The sequence below is a fragment of the Sphaerodactylus townsendi genome, linkage group LG10, assembly GCF_021028975.2.
Source record: "Sphaerodactylus townsendi isolate TG3544 linkage group LG10, MPM_Stown_v2.3, whole genome shotgun sequence".
Taxonomy (NCBI): Eukaryota; Metazoa; Chordata; class Lepidosauria; order Squamata; family Sphaerodactylidae; genus Sphaerodactylus; species Sphaerodactylus townsendi.
In genome coordinates, this window is record NC_059434.1 from 3,876,320 (window position 1) to 3,895,515 (window position 19,196).

General features: G+C 46.5%; 1 protein-coding gene across 1 annotated transcript in view; it reads right to left on the minus strand.

The window, feature by feature from the left end:
* SLC2A9 (solute carrier family 2 member 9) overlaps positions 1-588 on the minus strand; it is a gene marked incomplete at its 5' end in the record, with an annotated part of 56,988 nt that extends 56,400 nt beyond the window's left edge. Inside the window, one exon of the mRNA XM_048509558.1 lies at positions 259-588. Coding sequence (XP_048365515.1) covers positions 259-588 — 330 coding nt within the window. The remainder of the gene's footprint in view (positions 1-258) is intronic.
* Positions 589-19,196: the final 18,608 nt, after the last annotated feature.

A 19,196-nucleotide genomic window follows, 5' to 3' on the forward strand; every position in this document is an offset into this window, starting at 1 on the left:
CCCCCCCCCGGCAGCCGGCGCGCCCAACAGTATTATTAGCTCGGCCCCTGAACCGCCTGGCGTCGGGAAGGGGGAGGCAGCCCCCGCCCGCCCGCACCTGCCCCCAGCGCCGACCGAAGGCCAGCCGGGCTTCTCGCAGCCAGGGCAAACGAGCGCAGAGGGCATCCAGCGCCAGCCCTGCTCCGCGCTACTGCTGAAGGGTTCCTGAGCAGGTGCAGAGCGCGTTTCCCTCTGTCGCCCCCCCCCCCCGCTACTTACGGACTTCCCTCCCTTGAGGTCCGTCCGCAGCAGCGGGACCAGGTTGGCCATGTCGGGCGCATGGACGGCACGAAGCCGCAACAGCAGCAGCCAGAGAGCGGAAAGGAGCCGCCCAGCCCGGGATCCTTCCCAGGGGATGGGGGGTTGAGCCGAGTTCCTCCGGCTCGACGGCCCCCGGGCTCCGCAAGGCGAGCGGGAGGGGAGGGGAGGGGAGGGGAGGGGCGGGGAATTCCCTCCCTCCCCCCCCCCCCCCTGCCCGGCGGAGCTGGATCTCCTTTCGCTCTTGGCCGCCCGCCCTGTGCACCAAGAAGGCGCCGCTTGTTCGCGAGCACATGGCGGGGCAGCCGGTTACGTAACTCGCCCCTGCGTGGACGGCGGGAGGTTTCGCTTTGGGGACTCCCGCTGGGGAAAGGGCCGGGGGCAGCCCAGTCCGGGGCCCCTGGTTTTCTCTCGCAAGGGGCGCGGGGGGGGGGGGGGGGTCCATGTGCTCGCGCTGCTGTTGCAGCCCTTTGGCGATCTTGGCTTCCGCCTCCTGCAACTGGCGCTGCAGCGGAATCATTTTTATACTGGACTCAACTAGACCGTCTCTCGCCTCTGAGGCCCGTATCGGACCGGGGCAGCGGAGCTGGAGAACTGGAGCACGCGCGTGTCCTCCTTGACGGCGTTCAGACGGGCGGGCGCGCCTGGGCCAGCTCAGCCATCCAGACCTGGCTTCCGGGGTTGGGGGACTGAGAGCTGGTGGTTGGGGCGTCAGGCTCAGCCACGAATCCCAGGGCTGCTGTGCAAGTGGGCTGGGCTAGACAGCCCCACACTTTACATGTGACCTACCCCGTAGGGTTGTTGTGAATGTAAAGCGGGGGAGTGGAGAATGCTGGGAGCTGGGGAGCGTGAGCCCTCCTGGAGACAAAGACAGGATATCCGTAAATAATAAATAAATAAATAATAAAACCGTTTGCGCCTGGCTGACTTTAGGGTACTGGGATGCCTCCCTTTAAAGAGCTTTGGGAAACAGAGTTTACAGCAACCGTCTTTGTTACAGTCCAGCTACACTTGACGCTCCTTCCGTGTTTCTTTCCTTTGTCTCCCTTTGGCACAGTCTTCTGGCAGCAGGATTGCTTTACAGTGAGGGAAGAGAAGGACACACCTCCCTCCTCCAGCCATTCAGGAAGCTCGGTTGCCGTGTGTGTGGGGGGGTGTCATTCAAATATGTTGAGCCCTGAGCCTCCTCCCGAGCCCTGCCCATGTGGGTTCACTGCCAAGCACCGGCCCAGGCCCAGGGGCTGAGTTACACCCAGTGCCCCGCCCCAGGCAGTCTGGCTGTCCAGTTGAGGCGAGGAGGCCTCGGTACCCCACTTGCTTTCCCACTGGCTTCTGGCTAGGGTGGGCACAGGCTGCTCTGGGGTTCTACTCTTTGAGGGGCTGGCGGATGTCAGTCTCCACATTGTGGCCGTCTGTACGGGTGCAGGTCAGGACTGTGTGGCTGCTTGGCCAACTCTGCTCACCGTGGCCTTAAGAACGTAAGAACATAAGAACAAGCCAGCTGGATCAGACCAGAGTCCATCTAGTCCAGCTCTCTGCTACTCGCAGTGGCCCACCAAGTGCCTTTGGGAGCTCACATGCAGGAGGTGAAAGCAATGGCCTTCTGTGGCTGTTGCTCCCGAGCACCCGGTCTGCTAAGGCATTTGCAATCTCAGATCAAAGAGGATCAAGATTGATAGCCATAAATCGACTTCTCCATAAATCTGTCCAAGCCCCTTTTAAAGCTATCCAGGTTGGTGGCCATCACCACCTCCTGTGGCAGCATATTCCAAACACCAATCACACGTGGCGTGAAGAAGTGTTTCCTTTTATTAGTCCTAATTCTTCCCCCCAGCATTTTCAATGGATGCCTCCTGGTTCTAGTATTGTGAGAAAGAAAGAAAAATTTCTCTCTGTCAACATTTTCTACCCCATGCATAATTTTATAGACTTCAATCATATCCCCCTCAGACGCCTCCTCTCCAAACTAAAGAGTCCCAAACGCTGCAGCCTCTCCTCATAAGGAAGGTGCTCCAGTCCCTCAATCATCCTCGTTGCCCTTCTCTGCACTTTTTCTATCTTCAATATCCTTTTTGAGATGCGGCGACCAGAACTGGACACAGTACTCCAAGTGCGGTCGCACCACTGCTTTATATAAGGGCATGACAATTTTTGCAGTTTTATTCTCAATTCCTTTCCTAATGATCCCCAGCATAGAGTTTGCCTTTTTCACAGCTGCCATGCATCGAGTTGACATTCCCATGGAACTATAAACTAAGACGCCCAAATCCCTTTCCTGGTCTGTGACTGATAGCACTGACCCTTGTAGCGTGTATGTGAAGTTTGGATTTTTTGCCCCTATGTGCATCACTTTGCATTTTGCTACACTGAACTGCATTTGCCATTTCTTAGCCCACTCACCTAATTTATCAAGGTCCGCTTGGAGCTCTTCGCAATCCTTTGCGGTTCTCACCACACGACATAATTTGGTATGCACTTGTGACCCACCTCACATTTAAGCGCACCTTCCCTTCAGGTTGGAGTCTCGATTATGCACTCACTTTGACCTCTTCAGAAGTCACAGACTGTCAGATTGGAGACTTCCATGATTTCCGAAATGGGAAAGTGTGACTTTTCCTCCCGTTTGCCTTAGGAGAGTCAGCCTGGTGTGGTTAAAAGCAGTGGATCCTATTCTGGGTTTGATTCCCCTCTCTTTCACATGAGTGGCAAATTCTTATCTGGTGAACCAAATTTGTTTCTCCACTTCTACATTCCTGCTGGGTGATCCTGGGCCAGTCACAGTTCTCTCAGAACTCTCTCAGCCCCACCTACTTCGCAAGGCGTCTGTTGTGGGGAGAGGAAGGGAAAGGAGCTTGTCAGCCACCTTGGCAGATTATGCACAAGGCATCTGCTGCACAATTTCAATTTTAATTTATACCGCACCCTATCCCTGAAGGGCACAGGGCGGCTTACAACATAATAAAACAACATACAATTATAATGGAATAAACAACAGTAATGCAATACATTAAGAACTAAAAATAAGGATCAAAATTACAGATGGCGACTTAAACATATCACATCTAACAGATCGATGGTAACAACAACAGCAGCACCTTCAATTGGGGCAAATGGATGTTGTTGCAAGATTTCTTATAGAGATGTATTTCCTCAACCCCCACTTTCACTTTCTGTTCTCCCTGCTGCAAGCAAGACAACTTCTAGCATGAATTTAATTTCGCTTTGCAGCCAGAGCAGGCAGATTTGCCAGGGGGCACAGCTTTGCCCCAGACCCCTCCCCTCCGCCCACGGCCAGCCCTCCCACTGCTATGATCTATGCCTTCCCTCTCACCCCCTTTTATGCTGCAAGCTCCTTCTGGATGTTCCTATGAATATATAGATAATATTATACTATATAATAACAGGCCTAAGAGGCTGGTCTGCCGCTCAGCAACCTCTGTGAGCAGCTGATGCTTCATGCAGCCAAGAGCACACAGCTGCCGCCGCCCACCACTCGCCACCCCAGGTCCCCGGGGCTTCACCTTCACCTTCATGAAGGGCTGGCCATGGACCAATGCTGCCCACAGATGCTGCCAGAGGATCTGGGACGAGGAGCAGACTCAAGCCATGTGAGGACGCCATGGGCATGGAGCAGCACTTTCTGCCCACTGATGGTGACATGGAGGTCTTTGTGCCCAAGAAGCCCTGGCGGCTCATAAATGCACCCCTGGGCAGCCTACCCATCATCTGCCTGAGCCTGGAATGTGTAGGGGAGGAAGAGAGAATTCCTGGTGCCTTTAAGGTTGTTGAAGGACAGAGTTAAGAGATTAAGGAAAAGCTGAGGCCAACAGACAAGCTGTGATGCAGGCGGTGGAGTCCCCCTTGCATGTAAGCAGAAAAAAACAAGGAGAGCCCACTGCAAGCCCACTGCCCAGAGAATTGTCCCAAGTTAAGTACCCCATGCGTAATCAGTCCCTTTACAGGAGAGACAGGTGGGCTATAAACCCAAAGTCTTCTTCTTTATTGCATTCAACTTTGGGTTTCCCACCTCCTCCCTGCCTTCCCCTGTCCAACTGCTCTTCCAACCAGGATTGAAAGGGCTCCTTAAAAAAAAATTATAGTAATGCTGCAGGTGTATTGATGCAGCAACAGACCTGTGAAATTGATATGGTCATTGCATTATCGATAGACCCAAACCAGCACCACAAAAAAATAGTGTCAGGAAACCAAGCAGCAGCAGCAGCAGCAGCAGCAGCAGCAGGAGGCGGCGGCGGTGGCGGCGGCGGCGGCGGCGGCGGTGGAGGAGGAGGAGGAGGAGGAGGAGATGGTGGTGGTGGTGGTGGTGGTGGTGTGTGTGTGTGTGTGTGTGTGTGTGTGTGTGTGTGTGAGAGAGAGAGAGAGAGAGAGAGAGAGAGAGAGAGATGGCAGTTTGTATTGGTGCAGCTGGGGACATTTTGCAGCAGAACAGTTCCCTGCAAACAGAAACTGTGGGGAAACAATTTGATTGATTGATTGATTGATTGATTGATTGATTGATTGATTGATTGATTGATTGATTGATTGATTGATTGGATTTGTAGACCGCCCCATCCCCGAAGGGCTCTGGGCGGTGCACAACAATATCCACATGTGTACAATATATCATCACAATCAGTGCAATTACTAAAACCAATAAAATCCATTAAAAACAGCGGTCAGTACAAAGATATCAGGCGCCCCAAAACCCAATTCATTCAGAGGCCTCCCTAAGAAGAGGGAACGGCTGGACTACACTGCGAAGCAAACAGCCCTGCCACAAGATGTGTACAAAAGACCATTGGCTATCTGGATGGTTTCCCAGTGCCTGTACTGTTTCCAGCCCACACCACTAGTGCATCTGCCCGAGCCCCAGTTGGTGACTGAAACTGAGAACTGACTTGGATCATGAAGAGTGGAGCCCAGGGAATAGCCAAGTGGCAGGAAAGAGGCAAAACGCTCTGGACAAGTTGGAACAAACCCGGGTCAGACAGAGTCTATCAAGAGGCGCCTTGCATATGCAAATGCATTTCCATTCATCAGCTACGCAGATTTAACCAACTGATATTCCTACCAGGATTTGTCTGGGGCTCGCAGCCACAGCCTGCCTTGCTCAATAAAGAGAGTCTGTGGGTCTGGTGCCTTGCTATGGGCAAGGACTCTCCCAGGAGCTGGTTTGCACTTTTTGAACGTGCAATGGAACCCAGAAACACGGTCCCATCAGCAGTGGCGTAGTCCCCAGGGGGCGGGGGGTGGGTCTTGCGCTGGACGTGCGCCATTGCTGGGGTGTACCAGGAGTGCAGGGATGTGAAATGCAGGAGGTGAAAGCAATGGCCTTCTGTGGCTGTTGCTCCCGATCACCTGGTCTGCTAAGGCATTTGCAATCTTAGATCAAAGAGGATCAAGATTGGAAGCCATAGATCAACTTCTCCATAAATCTGTCCAAGCCCTTTTTAAAGCTCTCCAGGTTAGTGGCCATCACCACCTCCTGTGGCAGCATATTCCAAACACCAATCACACGTTGCGTGAAGAAGTGTTTCCTTTGATTGGTCCTAATTCTTCCCCCCAGCATTTTCAATGAATGCCCCCTGGTTCTAGTATTGTGAGAAAGACAGAAAAATTTCTCTCTGTCAACATTTTCTACCCCATGCATAATTTTATAGACTTCAATCATATCCCCCCTCAGCCGCCTCCTCTCCAAACTAAAGAGTCCCAAACGCTGCAGCCTCTCCTCATAGGGAAGGTGCTCCAGTCCCCATTTAATGAAATGTACTCAATCCTAAAGGTAAGCGCAGAATCTTTTGTGGAATTGGTGGCCCTGTGATGTCTGAAATGGCCCTCGTGAAGGCACCTTTGTTCAAAAGCTTTCAAGCCCTGTTCATAAGTTACTTTGAATGCATGTACAGTCCATTCGCAATGTACATTTGGTTTTTCTTTACATCTGTGTTGATTAGTTTTCATGTTACCTACATTCAAAGCATGAATATGTCATTTAAACTCCAGGTTTCTCCAAGTGCTGATCCCTGGTTTCATTTGCACAGTTAACATGTGCTGACTTTTTCTTATCCAAGGCAAGCACGTGTGAGTTGTATGTGCATTTGCTGTAACACGTGAACCCAGTTTCTCTCCTGTTTGCATGCCCTGTGGGTGCTACTGGGCATTACTGAGATGGGGAAAATGGAAGAAAGCCCCTCTGGAGCTGAGTGCCCTTTCCCAGCAAAGCTTCTCCACTTATTATATTCCACCACACAATCCAAGGTATCTGGGGAGAAAGCAAGAAGAAGAAGAAGAGGAAGAGGAAGAGGAAGAGGGGGAGGAGGAGGAGGAGGAGGAGGAGGAGTTTGGATTTATATCCCCCCTTTCTCTCCTGCAGGAAACTCAAAGGGGCTGACAATCTCCTTGCCCTTCCCCCCCTCATAACAAACACCCTGTAAGGTAGGTGGGGCTGAGAGAGCTCCGAGAAGCTGTGACTAGCCCAAGGTCACCCAGCTGGCGTGTGTGGGAGTGCACAGGCTAATCTGAATTCCCCACATAAGCCTCCACAGCTCAGGCGGCAGAGCGGAGAATCAAACCCGGTTCGGCGACAGGTATGAAAGCCAGTACCATAGACTATATGGTGGGTCTGTGGCTCCCCTGGATGAACCTGGTCACAAAATTGTCAAATCTCTGCAGTACAGGAGGGTGACCATTTCCTCCTTGGTTCAGGATTTTACTGCTGTTCGGCGCAGCCATTTAAGATAGGCATTTAAATACAGGTCACACCAACTGAATAAACTGGTTGTTGGACCAAGTGGTCCAATCTGGTTTGATCATGTTGAAAGAGTTTTTGACAGGAGATAGGCTTTCTTATATATATATATTTCTCTCTATTCTTTTCTTTCCACCCAGTAATATATGTATATACAAGATAAAACCGATATATATATATGTTAATGTTAATTGAATATTCTTCTAATTTTTCTTTTTTCCTCCTCCTTTCTACTTATTTTTCTTTTTCAATCTTTTAATGTTATGATGGTATGTAATGCACAGATGAAAAATGGGAACAGAAAATATTTCCCCTTCAAAGATAGGGGGATAATATGATAATAATTATATATGAAGTAACATTAACAAACTTCACTAACACAGTAATTGCATACTTTTTCTATGGCCCCTTCTGCACACCTTAAAATAATGCTTTTCAAACCACCTTCACAACTGTTTGCAAGTAGATTTTGCTATTCCCAAGACAGCTTCAAAGAGCACTGAAAGCAGTTTGAAAGTGCATTATTCTGCATGTGTGCAGAATGAGCCATATGTGTTCCTAGATACCAATAACTTTGTTTGTATTGTTATCTTTCTTGTTTTATGCTGAAATTTAAATAAACTATTTTTTTTTTTTTAAAAAAGAAAGAGTTTTTGACAGAAGAACTGTATGGTTTCGAGAACTCAAACCTGAACAAGAAGGACCCTTTGATCCTGTATGAAATCTCCGCGGTAGCTGTGTTTGTTGGTTTCAAATAGTCTGTTGTTTGCACAATATTGCAGTGTAGATGTTTTTTAAAAGGCTTCTTATGGTCGCTCTAAGAACTGTCTCTGCTTTTGGTGGGGTTTAAGGGATGAATGTGTGAACCAGATCACACTGCCCAGGGTATTTCTGATTCAGTGCAGGTCCTAATGCTTTCACAGGTCTTCTGTTTTTGTCATGGTACTCAGACTGGCAGTCTGAGAACAGAAGTGTCCACGGTTGGGAAGGGACCATGCAAGCAGAGGGCTGGGATGAGAGGCCAGGGGGGCATCGTAAGGTGGGTAGTTGGCTCAGTGTTCAGGTAGCAGAGGCCTTTACATCTTCCAGTGGCAGGAGATGTGGCCTCAGGTCTGAATCAGGAAATCCAGGCAAGGGGCGCGTGTGTGGTCTCCATTGGACCTGAGATTTATCCATTTCTCATTGCTTTTGTTGTGTTCCGAAGGGCTCAGTTTTAATGAGGACTTTAGAGGAGAATTGTGCTGATCATAACAGTTTAGAGATGTAGCTTTTGTTCCTGTTGAAGAGGAAAGTGAGTTGGACCAGTATCTAGGAGACCCAGTTTCAAATTCCCGCTCTGCCATGACGGATTGGTGAGAGGGTAAAAATGGGACAGGGAGAACTGGGTATGTTACCCTGAGCTCCATGCATTTTTTTGAGCTGATATGTCGGTACAGTTATCTTAAAAAATTGGTGTCAGATGTTTGCGGGGGGGGGGGGGGGGCAATTTTCTTTTTCTTGCTTAGGGCCTGCCCTCCTTGACTGATCAAAGCCTCAACTGATGTGGCAGCCCACCTGCTCACGGAGAGAACCACAGCAGTCCTTGCCAGGGAATATATGTCCCCTGCATTCAAACACAGATGAGTGAATGTTGGGTACTTAGGCCATTGCAAGTATTCATCTCTATATCTTGCCAGAGATCTCAGAAAGTGTGCAGAGAGGCCTAGTCGTGTTTGTGCATGCCTGGAGCAAGCCGTAGACCACTCCCAGTTCTGTAGTCTTCCCTGGAGGTTTGACAGATAGCTGTTTTCTTGCCTGTGCCAAAACATTCCACTGAACCTGGTGGCATCCGTGTGCACATAAGGGAAGGCTGTGAAACACCCAGATTTGCAACAGCCCAGGCGGTGTGCATTTTGTCCCAGTGAAGACTGGACAGTTTTTTCACCCAGTCACACTGAAGTACCTGCTACCATTTCATTGGAAGCGCAATAAACATTTTAAAAGGCAGGGAATTGCATTTAAGCACTTGCACAGTCCTGAGGCCAAACCAATTTGACACGCCCCTGCACAGTTTTCTAACTGGTGGTGTTGAGGCATGCGGGGTGCAAAACTGAATTCCTGCCTTTTAACTTCCCCAGTGCGGAATTTATAAAATCATGATGAGTTTACATAAGAAAAAATTAGCGCTGAGCCACAGAGAGATAATTACAAGGAATCTCTGTTTTAGAACGTTTCTTAGCCCTCTTTACGTAAAGTTATTTTGTCTCCATTCCCAAGAACTTGGAATACACCCAGCAGCAACAGCCAGACCATTCTGGGGCAACAAAGTCCAGTGTCTCTTGGGCCATCCCCTCTGGCTCTCATTATGTAACTAAAAAGCCACCGATGATGGGTTTTGCCTCTGGGTTATGTTATTCCCTACTAGCAGATGAAAATCCAGATAAAGTGAAATTCCAGAGGGCGTGCCACATTAAGCTTGTCATAGCAAAAGAACTAAGAGTCTTGCGGCATCCCAATGATCCACACATGTCATATGGCAGTGGTGGCGAACCTATGGCACGGGTGCCAGAGGTGGCACGCGCAAATAGAGTGCCCTCCCCCACATCTAGGCTGGCCTGGGCCGCTGGGCTCGATTATTAGCATTCAACCTAAGACCTAGCTTTGGGAAAGCAGTGTAGGTAACCCTGTTAAGCACTGTTAAACCCCACTGATCTTCATGCAAAGAACTAAAGCATGACCCTTTACCTGGGAGTAAGCTCAGTTGCTGGTAATGGGGCTTGCTTCTGAGTAAACTCTCCTAGGGTCGTGATTCACCGATTGGAAGAGTTGCACAGTTGCTTCAAAGCAAAGCCACTGACTACCACCAAGCTTACTCCTGAGTAACGCATGCCTCGAAGCCAACCCTTTTTTCTAAACTGAAACCTCAGTATTTAGGTTAAATTGCCGTGTTGGCACTTTGCGATAAATACGTGGGTTTTGGGTTGCAGTTTTGGCACTCGGTCTCGAAAAGGTTCGCCATCACTGTCATGTGGCATGCACTTTCCTGAGCCCCAGGTCAACTTAATCAGGAACATTGTTTTTTGATAGGCAGACTACACAAGCCGCTACCATAGTTTCCACAGGATTGCCCTGATATATGGCTTCAACTTGGAAATAAAACTGCAGATCCAAGTCAGATTCTGAATCAACTCTTTGTCTTTCTCTAATTTTTCTCTGGGTTTGAATTATTTACGCAAACAGGCTGGGCTTGGGGGCTGGGGGGGTGGGGGGGGGGTGGAGGGTTTGCACAAGTACCAGAGAAAGATAGACTTGTTATTTGTCAAAAACCTAAAAACCATCAAAAATAATGTGCTAGATGGTCTTGGTCAACAGGTCACTCTTTGTAGATGACTTGATTGGCACCTAACAAAACAAATCTATTCTGAGCCATGGAGGATGTGGATGTTTTTCACTGGGGATTGTTAAGCCTTTTGCATGTATGGAGCTAGTGAAGGACAGACCAATGGGGCTGCTTCCACTGTAACCCCTACAGGGGTTGGGGGCTGCCCAGTAGAAGGCTAAGGAAAGCCAGGGGACCAAGGCATCATCACCCAAGAGGTGGGAGTCTGGTCAGGATGGGTGAGTCCAGTTATGGAGATGGGCACTTCAGACTGTGATGAGGCAGATGTGGGAGGTGGCCAAAGACTGACAGGAAGGCCCAAAGCTTTGTGGAAGATGCCCAGAGAGTGCAGTGAACTGCGCTGCAGAAGTTACAAATTGAGTGCTGTCCAGACTTCACTGGGACAAAATGCACACTGCCTGGGCTGTTGCAAATCTGGGTGTTTCAGAGCCTTCCCTTATGTGCACACAGATGCCGCCAGGTTCACTGGAATGTTTATATTATTGGGTTATGTTAAAGATTATGTTGTTTGGTTCAATCTGGAATCTGTCTCAACCCTGCTAAAATAATCTATGTTGCTAGATGGAAAAAACAAACAGATCCTCCAGCCCTAGTTGAAGCTAGTTGAATAGTTGAACCCTGCTTGGGAAAATGTATTGCTTATTTTTATAATTTATCACCAAAGAACATTATCAAAGAACATTTATCACCAAAGAACATATTGATAGCGGAGTCAGAAATGAATTATTCCATTTCTGATCTGACATTCTAATAAAGGTGAAATTATGTTTCATTTCTTATAAGTTCGATAGGAACAAGTTGTATTAGGTAGAATGTAGGAATTATTGTTGTATTTTGTATTTGTGTCTGCATGGAACCTCCTCTGCTCAAGGCAGGAATCCACCCCTGCTCCACCTGGGCATGTCCCTTTCATTTGCTAAAACCATGAATGGACGTTTGACAAAAGAGACCCCGGAAGAAGCGCCTCCATCTGCCTTAATCCCACCAGCAGGCAGATAAGGGTGCCGTCGTCGTTAGGTTTCTTTTCCATGCCCCAAGCACCCAAAGGACTCTTTTGTGTTTTCCCCGCCTGTGCCTACGTCATCGCCTCACCCTGCTTCGGCTGCGAAATTCAAGAAGGGACTGCCCACTGGACTCTAATTGGTTCCTGTGTATTTTGTGAATGAATGATTGTAGGTTGTCCTGTACCCTCCCGGATTCCCAGGCGGGAGACAGGGTATAAAAGCTGGTGTAAACCTGCTAGGTAGCTGCTATTGCCGTGGTGTGGAGGTGCTGACACGTAGGTCAGCATCTCAATAAACTCCTTTTTTATTTACAATATTCTCACTGTGTTGGGTCCTTCTTCTGTTCCTCTGCGCTGCCGAGAGCTGGCAGATCTGGGAAAATAAAGTTATCCAGGCTAGAGGAAGCTAATAAAACCTGTTCCCCGATCTCTCTGGGAATACCTATGGATAGACTAATTGCAGCCCAGTACCTTTATCTCCTGGTTGAGGCCCGGTGGTGTAGAGCAATCACCTTAGCTAGGTGTAATGCCCTGCCTTCTTCCTTTAGCCTTGGACGCCACCTTGGAATCCCACATAAAGAAAGGAAATGCCCGTGTGGCATGGGTTCTGTGGAAACAGTATCTCATATGCTGTTGGATTGTCCCTTTTATGAGATAGGTAGGAAGAAGCACATAATCCCCTTCCTGCATGGAAGTGAAGGCATTACAGATAAACAGAAGGTTATATATCTTTTAAACAGCCACAACTACGAGCTGTTGGAAGCGGTGGCTAAATTTTTAAATGGTGTTATTTTAACTCGTCAGAAATTGTAAAGTTGTAAAGGCTGTTATTATCTTGCTAAGCTAATCTTAAACAATCTATATGCCATTAAAGGTATTCGAAATCGAAGTTATCCAGGCAGCGCAGTAACAATATTACCAAAGAACATTAAGAAACAATGTTTGGAACACTGGGTTATGTTCATAATGTTCTGGAACGATAAGGTTATAGCGGAATTTTTTCTTCTGTACTGTATGAGCTACTTAGAACAAACTCTGCTCTGCGTGGTACTGGTATTTATATTTTGAGGAGTTACCGAATAGTTGTTATTATAAATAATTGTTTACTTATTAAATAGCAGGAATAGCTATGAGATACTTTTCTTGCCTATGACAACAGGACTATGTTAATTTTCCTTTTGTGTTATAGGGGCAAACAAATGAAGATACATCATTAACAGTACAATTTAGTGAACAGACTAATTTTATTTAGACTCTGCTTGTCTCAATAAATTGTGAATCTGGATATACTTATAGCCCATGTGTCTCACTGAATCAACATTATTCAGACAAAGAGAACTATATTTTGCATACACTTATCTTTCAAAATAATCCTAGCCTGTTTGTTTGCAAATATATGCTTGGAAGTTGGACTAATTCCTGCTGAAATTTGAGAAACCAGAGGCCAAGGTGAATGAGGTGCTGGAGCAGGGGGGTTTCAATGCATTATGCAACATGATGGATAAATCAGTCAAGCTTGCATAATTCATGCAGATTGCAGGATCCCACTTATCACATAATTTGTATTATTTTGGCACAGAATTTCATTGTCTTCAAATGATACAGATCTAACCTTATTACCACTACTAATATGTGGATGCGACTGGAAAAAAATATTTTTGAATGTTTAAACCTGATTATTATAATTAATGTTTGTTGCAAAAGTAGGATTCACATTCTTGTTCTGACAAAACATTAGATTTCCAGTCTGTGCTTAAAACATTTTGTGCCAATCACTTTGGGTGATTCCACACAGGCCAAATATACTGGGTTCAGGGTGTGAAAAAAGTGTTATGGAGAAAATCACACAGAACTCGGCCCCAAACACTTCTAACCAGTTATATTTGGCTGATCATGGGTTAAATGAAAGCCGCTACTTTTTCCTTTTAACCTGGGTTTCAAATGCTTCCAGCTTGCCTGAGCCAACTATGACGAGCAGAAAGCATTCTATTTCCCACTCTCCTGCCCACCATTAGAGTGGATTCTCTAGGTGGCCGCCATTTTGTGCCAGTAAGTGTGTGTTTGTGGGGATTCTTGGATGCACAGTTTGGAGGGAAACACAGTGTTTCCTGTGCAAACCATGCCACATCCTGCTGCTGGGAACCCAGCAATCCCAGATGGCCCCTGCACATATCGTGCAAATGGTGACACGGGCAACACAAGTTAATTTAACCCATTTGGGTTGCCTGTGAAGAAGGGACCCCTGAGGTTTCCTGAGAAAGACTGTGTGGATTTAGCTACACCCAACAAAGAGGCAATTAAGAAACACCATGGTGTCTGATGATTGTTTGCTGCCTGCAGAAGTATGTTCTAATATCCCACTGCAAATTATAAAGATGAAAACACCACCAGTCCTACTGCTATAATCATAGACACACATACAAAAAATCCTGTGTTAAGCTAAACCATTTATTCAGTGAAGGAAAAGGTAATAAAGGTGCCCAATTATCTAAGACATTCCGCTATACAACTGTATACAACACACGGAAGAATCAAAAACCCCTTAGTAACAATCCTTGCTGCAATAATAGGGAGCTTGAGTATTACTGCACTCCTTCTCTGGAACCCAAAGTATTCAGACAGTCCTTCTAAACAGTTCTTTCTGCAATAATCAGGAACTTGAGTACTTCTCTGGAACCCAAAGTATTCAGACAGTCCTTCTAAACAGTTCTTGCTGCAATAATCAGGAACTTGAGTAATACTGCACTTCTCTGGAACCCAAAGTATTCAGACAGTCCTTCTAAACAGTTCTTGCTGCAATAATCAGGAACTCGAGTACTTCTCTGGAACCCAAAATATTCAGACAGTCCTTCTAAACAGTTCTTGCTGCAATAATCAGGAACTTGAGTAATACTGTACTTCTCTGGAACCCGAAGTATTCAGAGGGAAGGTGTAATGGACTTGCCCCACCCTGAAGGACTGGTGTGAAGCAGGCCTGCTTAAAGAGGCCTGGGTGACAGTAAAAGGTAAGGCAGCAGGCCCTAATTTAAATAAAAGGAAGGTGATTGGTCGATGGAAGGCACTGTTGCCCCTGGCCAAGGTAAGGGGGGCTAAAACGCTGCTAGATAAACAGAGAGGCAGAGAGAGCCTGTCAGACAGTTCTCCGTTGGGAGTTCTGAGAGAACAGCTCATGTTGAGTTGAGAGCAGAGTCTGTGGAGGGAAGTCTCTCAGCTCTGCCTCTGGTGTAAGGGAATTCTGGTCCAGCTCAGACAGCTGGCAGGATTCTAGTGACTCTCCTCAAGCGAAGGAAGCTTGTGAGAGGAAGGAAGGCACTGGCTTTTTGGTGCAGAGCGAAGCGCCGGCCAGAGGCTTGTCAGTAGACACTGACCAGACCCAGGAGTCTGTCCTGCCCCTGTACAACACCAGTCTTGGGAGGCCCAGTCCAGTGGCAGTTTGGCCAGTTTGGGACAGTGGGAGAGGGAGGCTTGTATGCCAGAATCTCACAGGGCATAGACTGGATGTGTGTGTGTTCAGTGGGTTGTGGATCAGAAAGGACTAGTGTCTGTCTGTGAGGAAAAGCAAAGTGTATAAAAGCCAAGTTGTTTCTGAAGAGACACGTGTGTGTGTGTGTCTCTGTGTGTGTGAAACCTAAATAACAACTGAAGCCCTGTAACTTTTAAGTGAAAAGAACCTCTCTGAAACCATCAAGCGTTAGTACCTCTCTGAGCCAGTTTAAGAAGCCTCTCTTTTGTTTTCAAAATAAATTTAATTCGTTGTGTTCAAGTTACCCTCGTGCAAGCCTGCGTTTGTGTGCGAGAGGTGGAAGAGTGCCTGTCTGAGAGACTAGAATCCCAGCCAATTTTGAGTTCCCTCCATTTTTGGTACATGGAACTCTGAAGGACATTCCCCTCAGACCAGGAGTGAATGTGAGGTGGGATCCTTTATATATTTGGCAGCCAGCAGCAGTTTTGGGATTCCTAGTTCCTTCCCTTTAATGGTGGCAGCAGAGTAAAAAGAAGATCCCTGAACACTAGCCTGGGACATTTTGGGTGGCTAAAGGCGGGATAATATCTCTCCCTCGCCTGGAATATTAAGCAACCCCGTTACAAGTGGTGGCTAGAGATAATATCTCTCCCTAGCCTGGGATATAAGGGTCCCCGTCACAGAAGGCATTCTATAATGTCGTATCACATTAATGCAGGTGACCTGATTGTGTCCTGAATTCTTGCCTTAAGAATGGCTAAGCAAGATGCAAGCTGCATTCATGTGATACTGAATTATCCATTTGCAGAGATTATTTACAACACTGAGCATTCAGCAGCAGTCTATTGAAGAAGTATTTTTATGAAAATGCTTTGTTATTGCGAATGACATTATAGAATTCCTTTCCTCTGAATACTTCGGGTTCCAGAGAGGGAGTACAGTAATACTCGAGTAATACTCAACACCATTATATTTTGCTGATCCCAGGTTAAAGTCACTAAATTAGCAACTTTTCCCCTTTAACCCAGGGGTCAGACACTTCTTGCTTGCCTGTGTGAACTATAGCAGGCAGGAGACATTCTATTCCTGCCACCCTTTCCATCCATCATTATGGATTATAGCAGGGGATTTCAATGCCAGAACTGGAAGTGATGAATCTAACATCTGTGAAGTCTCAAAACTTGATCCCAGTCATCTCCCTCCTCACTTTTCCTTAGCTAGGCGTTCTAAAGATTGTACAATCAATAAGGCTGGCCTCCAACTTTTCCAGTTTTGCCTACAATTTAATGTCATCATTGTCAACGGGCTTCTCCCATTTAAAAATTCTGAGGAATTAATCTACATCTCATCCAGGGGTTGCAGTGTTATTATTGGTGGATTCTCCAGGCGGATGCCATTTTGTGCTGGTCAGAGGCGCAGCCAGGGAAAATGGAACCCGGTGCAAAATCTGAATTTTGTGTGCCCCCTCCCCCCATGGGCAGCTGCTGTGATGCTGGAATCCACCTCCAAACAGCATCACTTTCAATGGTGTTTAAACTAGAGAGTCCAAATTCTCCTTTTAAATTCACCTTAAACGGAGAATCTGGGATACCCAGTTAGAACAACATTGAAAGTGATGCTGTTTTGGGGTGGATTGTCTCACACCCTGAAACAGCATCACTTTCAATGTTTAAACTGGGGACCTCAGATTCTCCCTTTAAATCCATGCTGAAGAAGGTGGATTTAAAAGGAGAATCTGGGGAAATTTGGAGGGTGCCTGTTGTCAGGGGTGCAATTCTTAAGCTAGCAGCACCAAACTTTCAGGGTAACTTTAGGAGACTCTCCTGATGATACCACCCAGGTTTGGTGAAGTTTGGTTCAGGGGGTCCAAAGTTATGGACCTTCAAAGGTGTAGCCCCCATCTCCTATTAGCTTCCATTGGAAACAATGGGGGATGGAGCACCCCCTTTGGGAGACCATAACTTTGGACTCCCTGAACCAAACCTCACCTAACATGGGCGGTATCATCAGGAGAGTATCCCAAAACATCCCTGAAAATTTGGTGCTGCTAGCCTAAAAACTGCACCCCCTGCAGGCCAAACACTGGAAAAACACTAAAAAATACAAAAAAAGCAAACGAACCTGAATGTTTTGTGCGCACACACACACACACCCCGGCGCACACCTGGTGCAACATGCACCCCCCATTCCCCTGGTATCTACGCCTCTCATACCAATCAGTGTCTGTGTTGGGATTCTCGGGAGGGGGGGGATTCACAGGGAAACGTAGCAGTTTTCAGGGAAACATTGCTAACCATGCTTTATCCTGATGCTGGGATCCCAGCAATACCAGATGACCTCAGCACCTACGTGTAGTTTTGCGCGGGATCTTCAGATTCATCTTAATGTTAGACCCCGGGTCCGAAAATAATAGAAACTGTAGATTTGCTCTAAAGTCTTTATTTCGAGGTGAAAGGTAAACATCAGCAAAGACGAACCTGAAGATCCCACGCAAAACTACTTGCCTATATTCCCCAAAGGTCCCTGCTCCCCTGGAACCAAACGGTTCACTCTAGTCACACTACAAAGCACTACAAGGCAGGGAACATTTCACACATGATAAGATCAGCTCTTCCAGGCTGCCAAGGCCACTGGCAAGGGAGAGTGTGAGAGCCGGACACCTGCAGAGAATAAAGCAACACAGTTCTCTTTGCAAATGGCAGCCACCCCTGAACAATTAGGCACAGGCCTTAAACTATGGTGCAAACAGTGACACAAGCAACACAATTTCATTTAACGTATTTGTGTTGCCTGTGCAGAACGGGACATGACGGGAGTGAAAGGCAAACATTCACTTCTAAATTTATTGTTCTGTTTGGAATTCACTTGCAAACTAACCCCATACTATTTTTCCAAGGTTGCAAATTTGTGGCCAACATCAGAAAGAAGTTTGGAAGTTTTGTTCATTTCTTTTTAAAAAAGATATACTCTCCCTCTTTCTATTAATAAAATATCCACTGCAGCTTACAAATGTTCCGTAAATACCAAGACCTAACCTGTAAAATGTTAAATTATTATTATTTTATTATTATTATTTTATTAAATTTCTATACCGCCCTTCCCCGAAGGGCTCAGGCACTTTTAAAGACACTTTTGAAAGGCTAATTTACAGTACATAATGAAAATAATAGAAACTGCAGCAATAAAATTTGTGCATACATCCAAAAAATCATAGCCCCATAAACCCAAACCCATTGCAAAATATTTGAGGTCCAATTTTTGTATTCAAATGTTATTAGTACTTAAAATGCTTACGAAAAGCAAAGAAAAGCAAAAGATCAAAAACTATTAAAAAGTACACTTAATATAAGGACTCCCAATTTCATCTACATTGAGTGCAAACAGTAAAAATTAATACCACCTGCTCTTTAACCACACGCTTAAAATTCCAAGTTAATAACCACTATTGGCAATTAAAATACTTTTCTTTGTTAAAACTTATAACGATCCACTCATCTTTGAAACCACTAATCATCTTTTTTTTTCTGTTTTACCCAAGCAATCTATCACACATTTGAGGTCCGTGAAATTTCAGAGATTCATAGCATCACTGAACTCCCAAAGAGCATGCTAAATGATTTTTGAGAGGGAGGAGTATCACTTACCACTTTGTTTTTCATTTCAGGATTACCTTGAACCTCACTGTTGCTTTTCTCTTTAGTCTCTGTGTAGTTATTTTCCATTTTGTTATCTGTTAGGAATACAGACAAGCATTTGCGATGAATCCTCTTATTAGTAACTGGCTGGCACAACTTTATTTCTGCAAGGGCACTTACGTAAGGAAGAAACATCTCACAGGCATCCACAACAAGAATTCTGCGAGACGTCTTTCAGGACCCTGAAGCTTTGGGCTTTCATTTTAGAAGCCAGAGGGCAATATTTCTCAGGGTTTATGAATGACATTTAACGTCAAAGCCACATGAACCAGCATGATGTCAAACCACTGGACTCCACAGCCCAGGCCCCTCACTGAAATGGGGAGAAGTCCTTGCCCCAGTTCTATTATAAAGAGATCCTTTAACTGGAGATGTCAGGAATTGGACCTGCAGCCATTCCGCATTGTACCCTGCCTAGGTTCCTCTCCTTCCCAAGCACTGCCTTCCTGGGTCTCAGCCCCAAAATGTCCAGGTATTTCACAACCCAGAAGTGGCAAAACTACTTTTAACCCTTCCTGCCCTAGCTGGCTAGAAATCAGTGGCGTAACTAGGCAAACTGGAGCCCTGGGCAAAACCTGAGTTTGATGCTCCCCCCAGGCGTGTGCCCGGTTCAACGC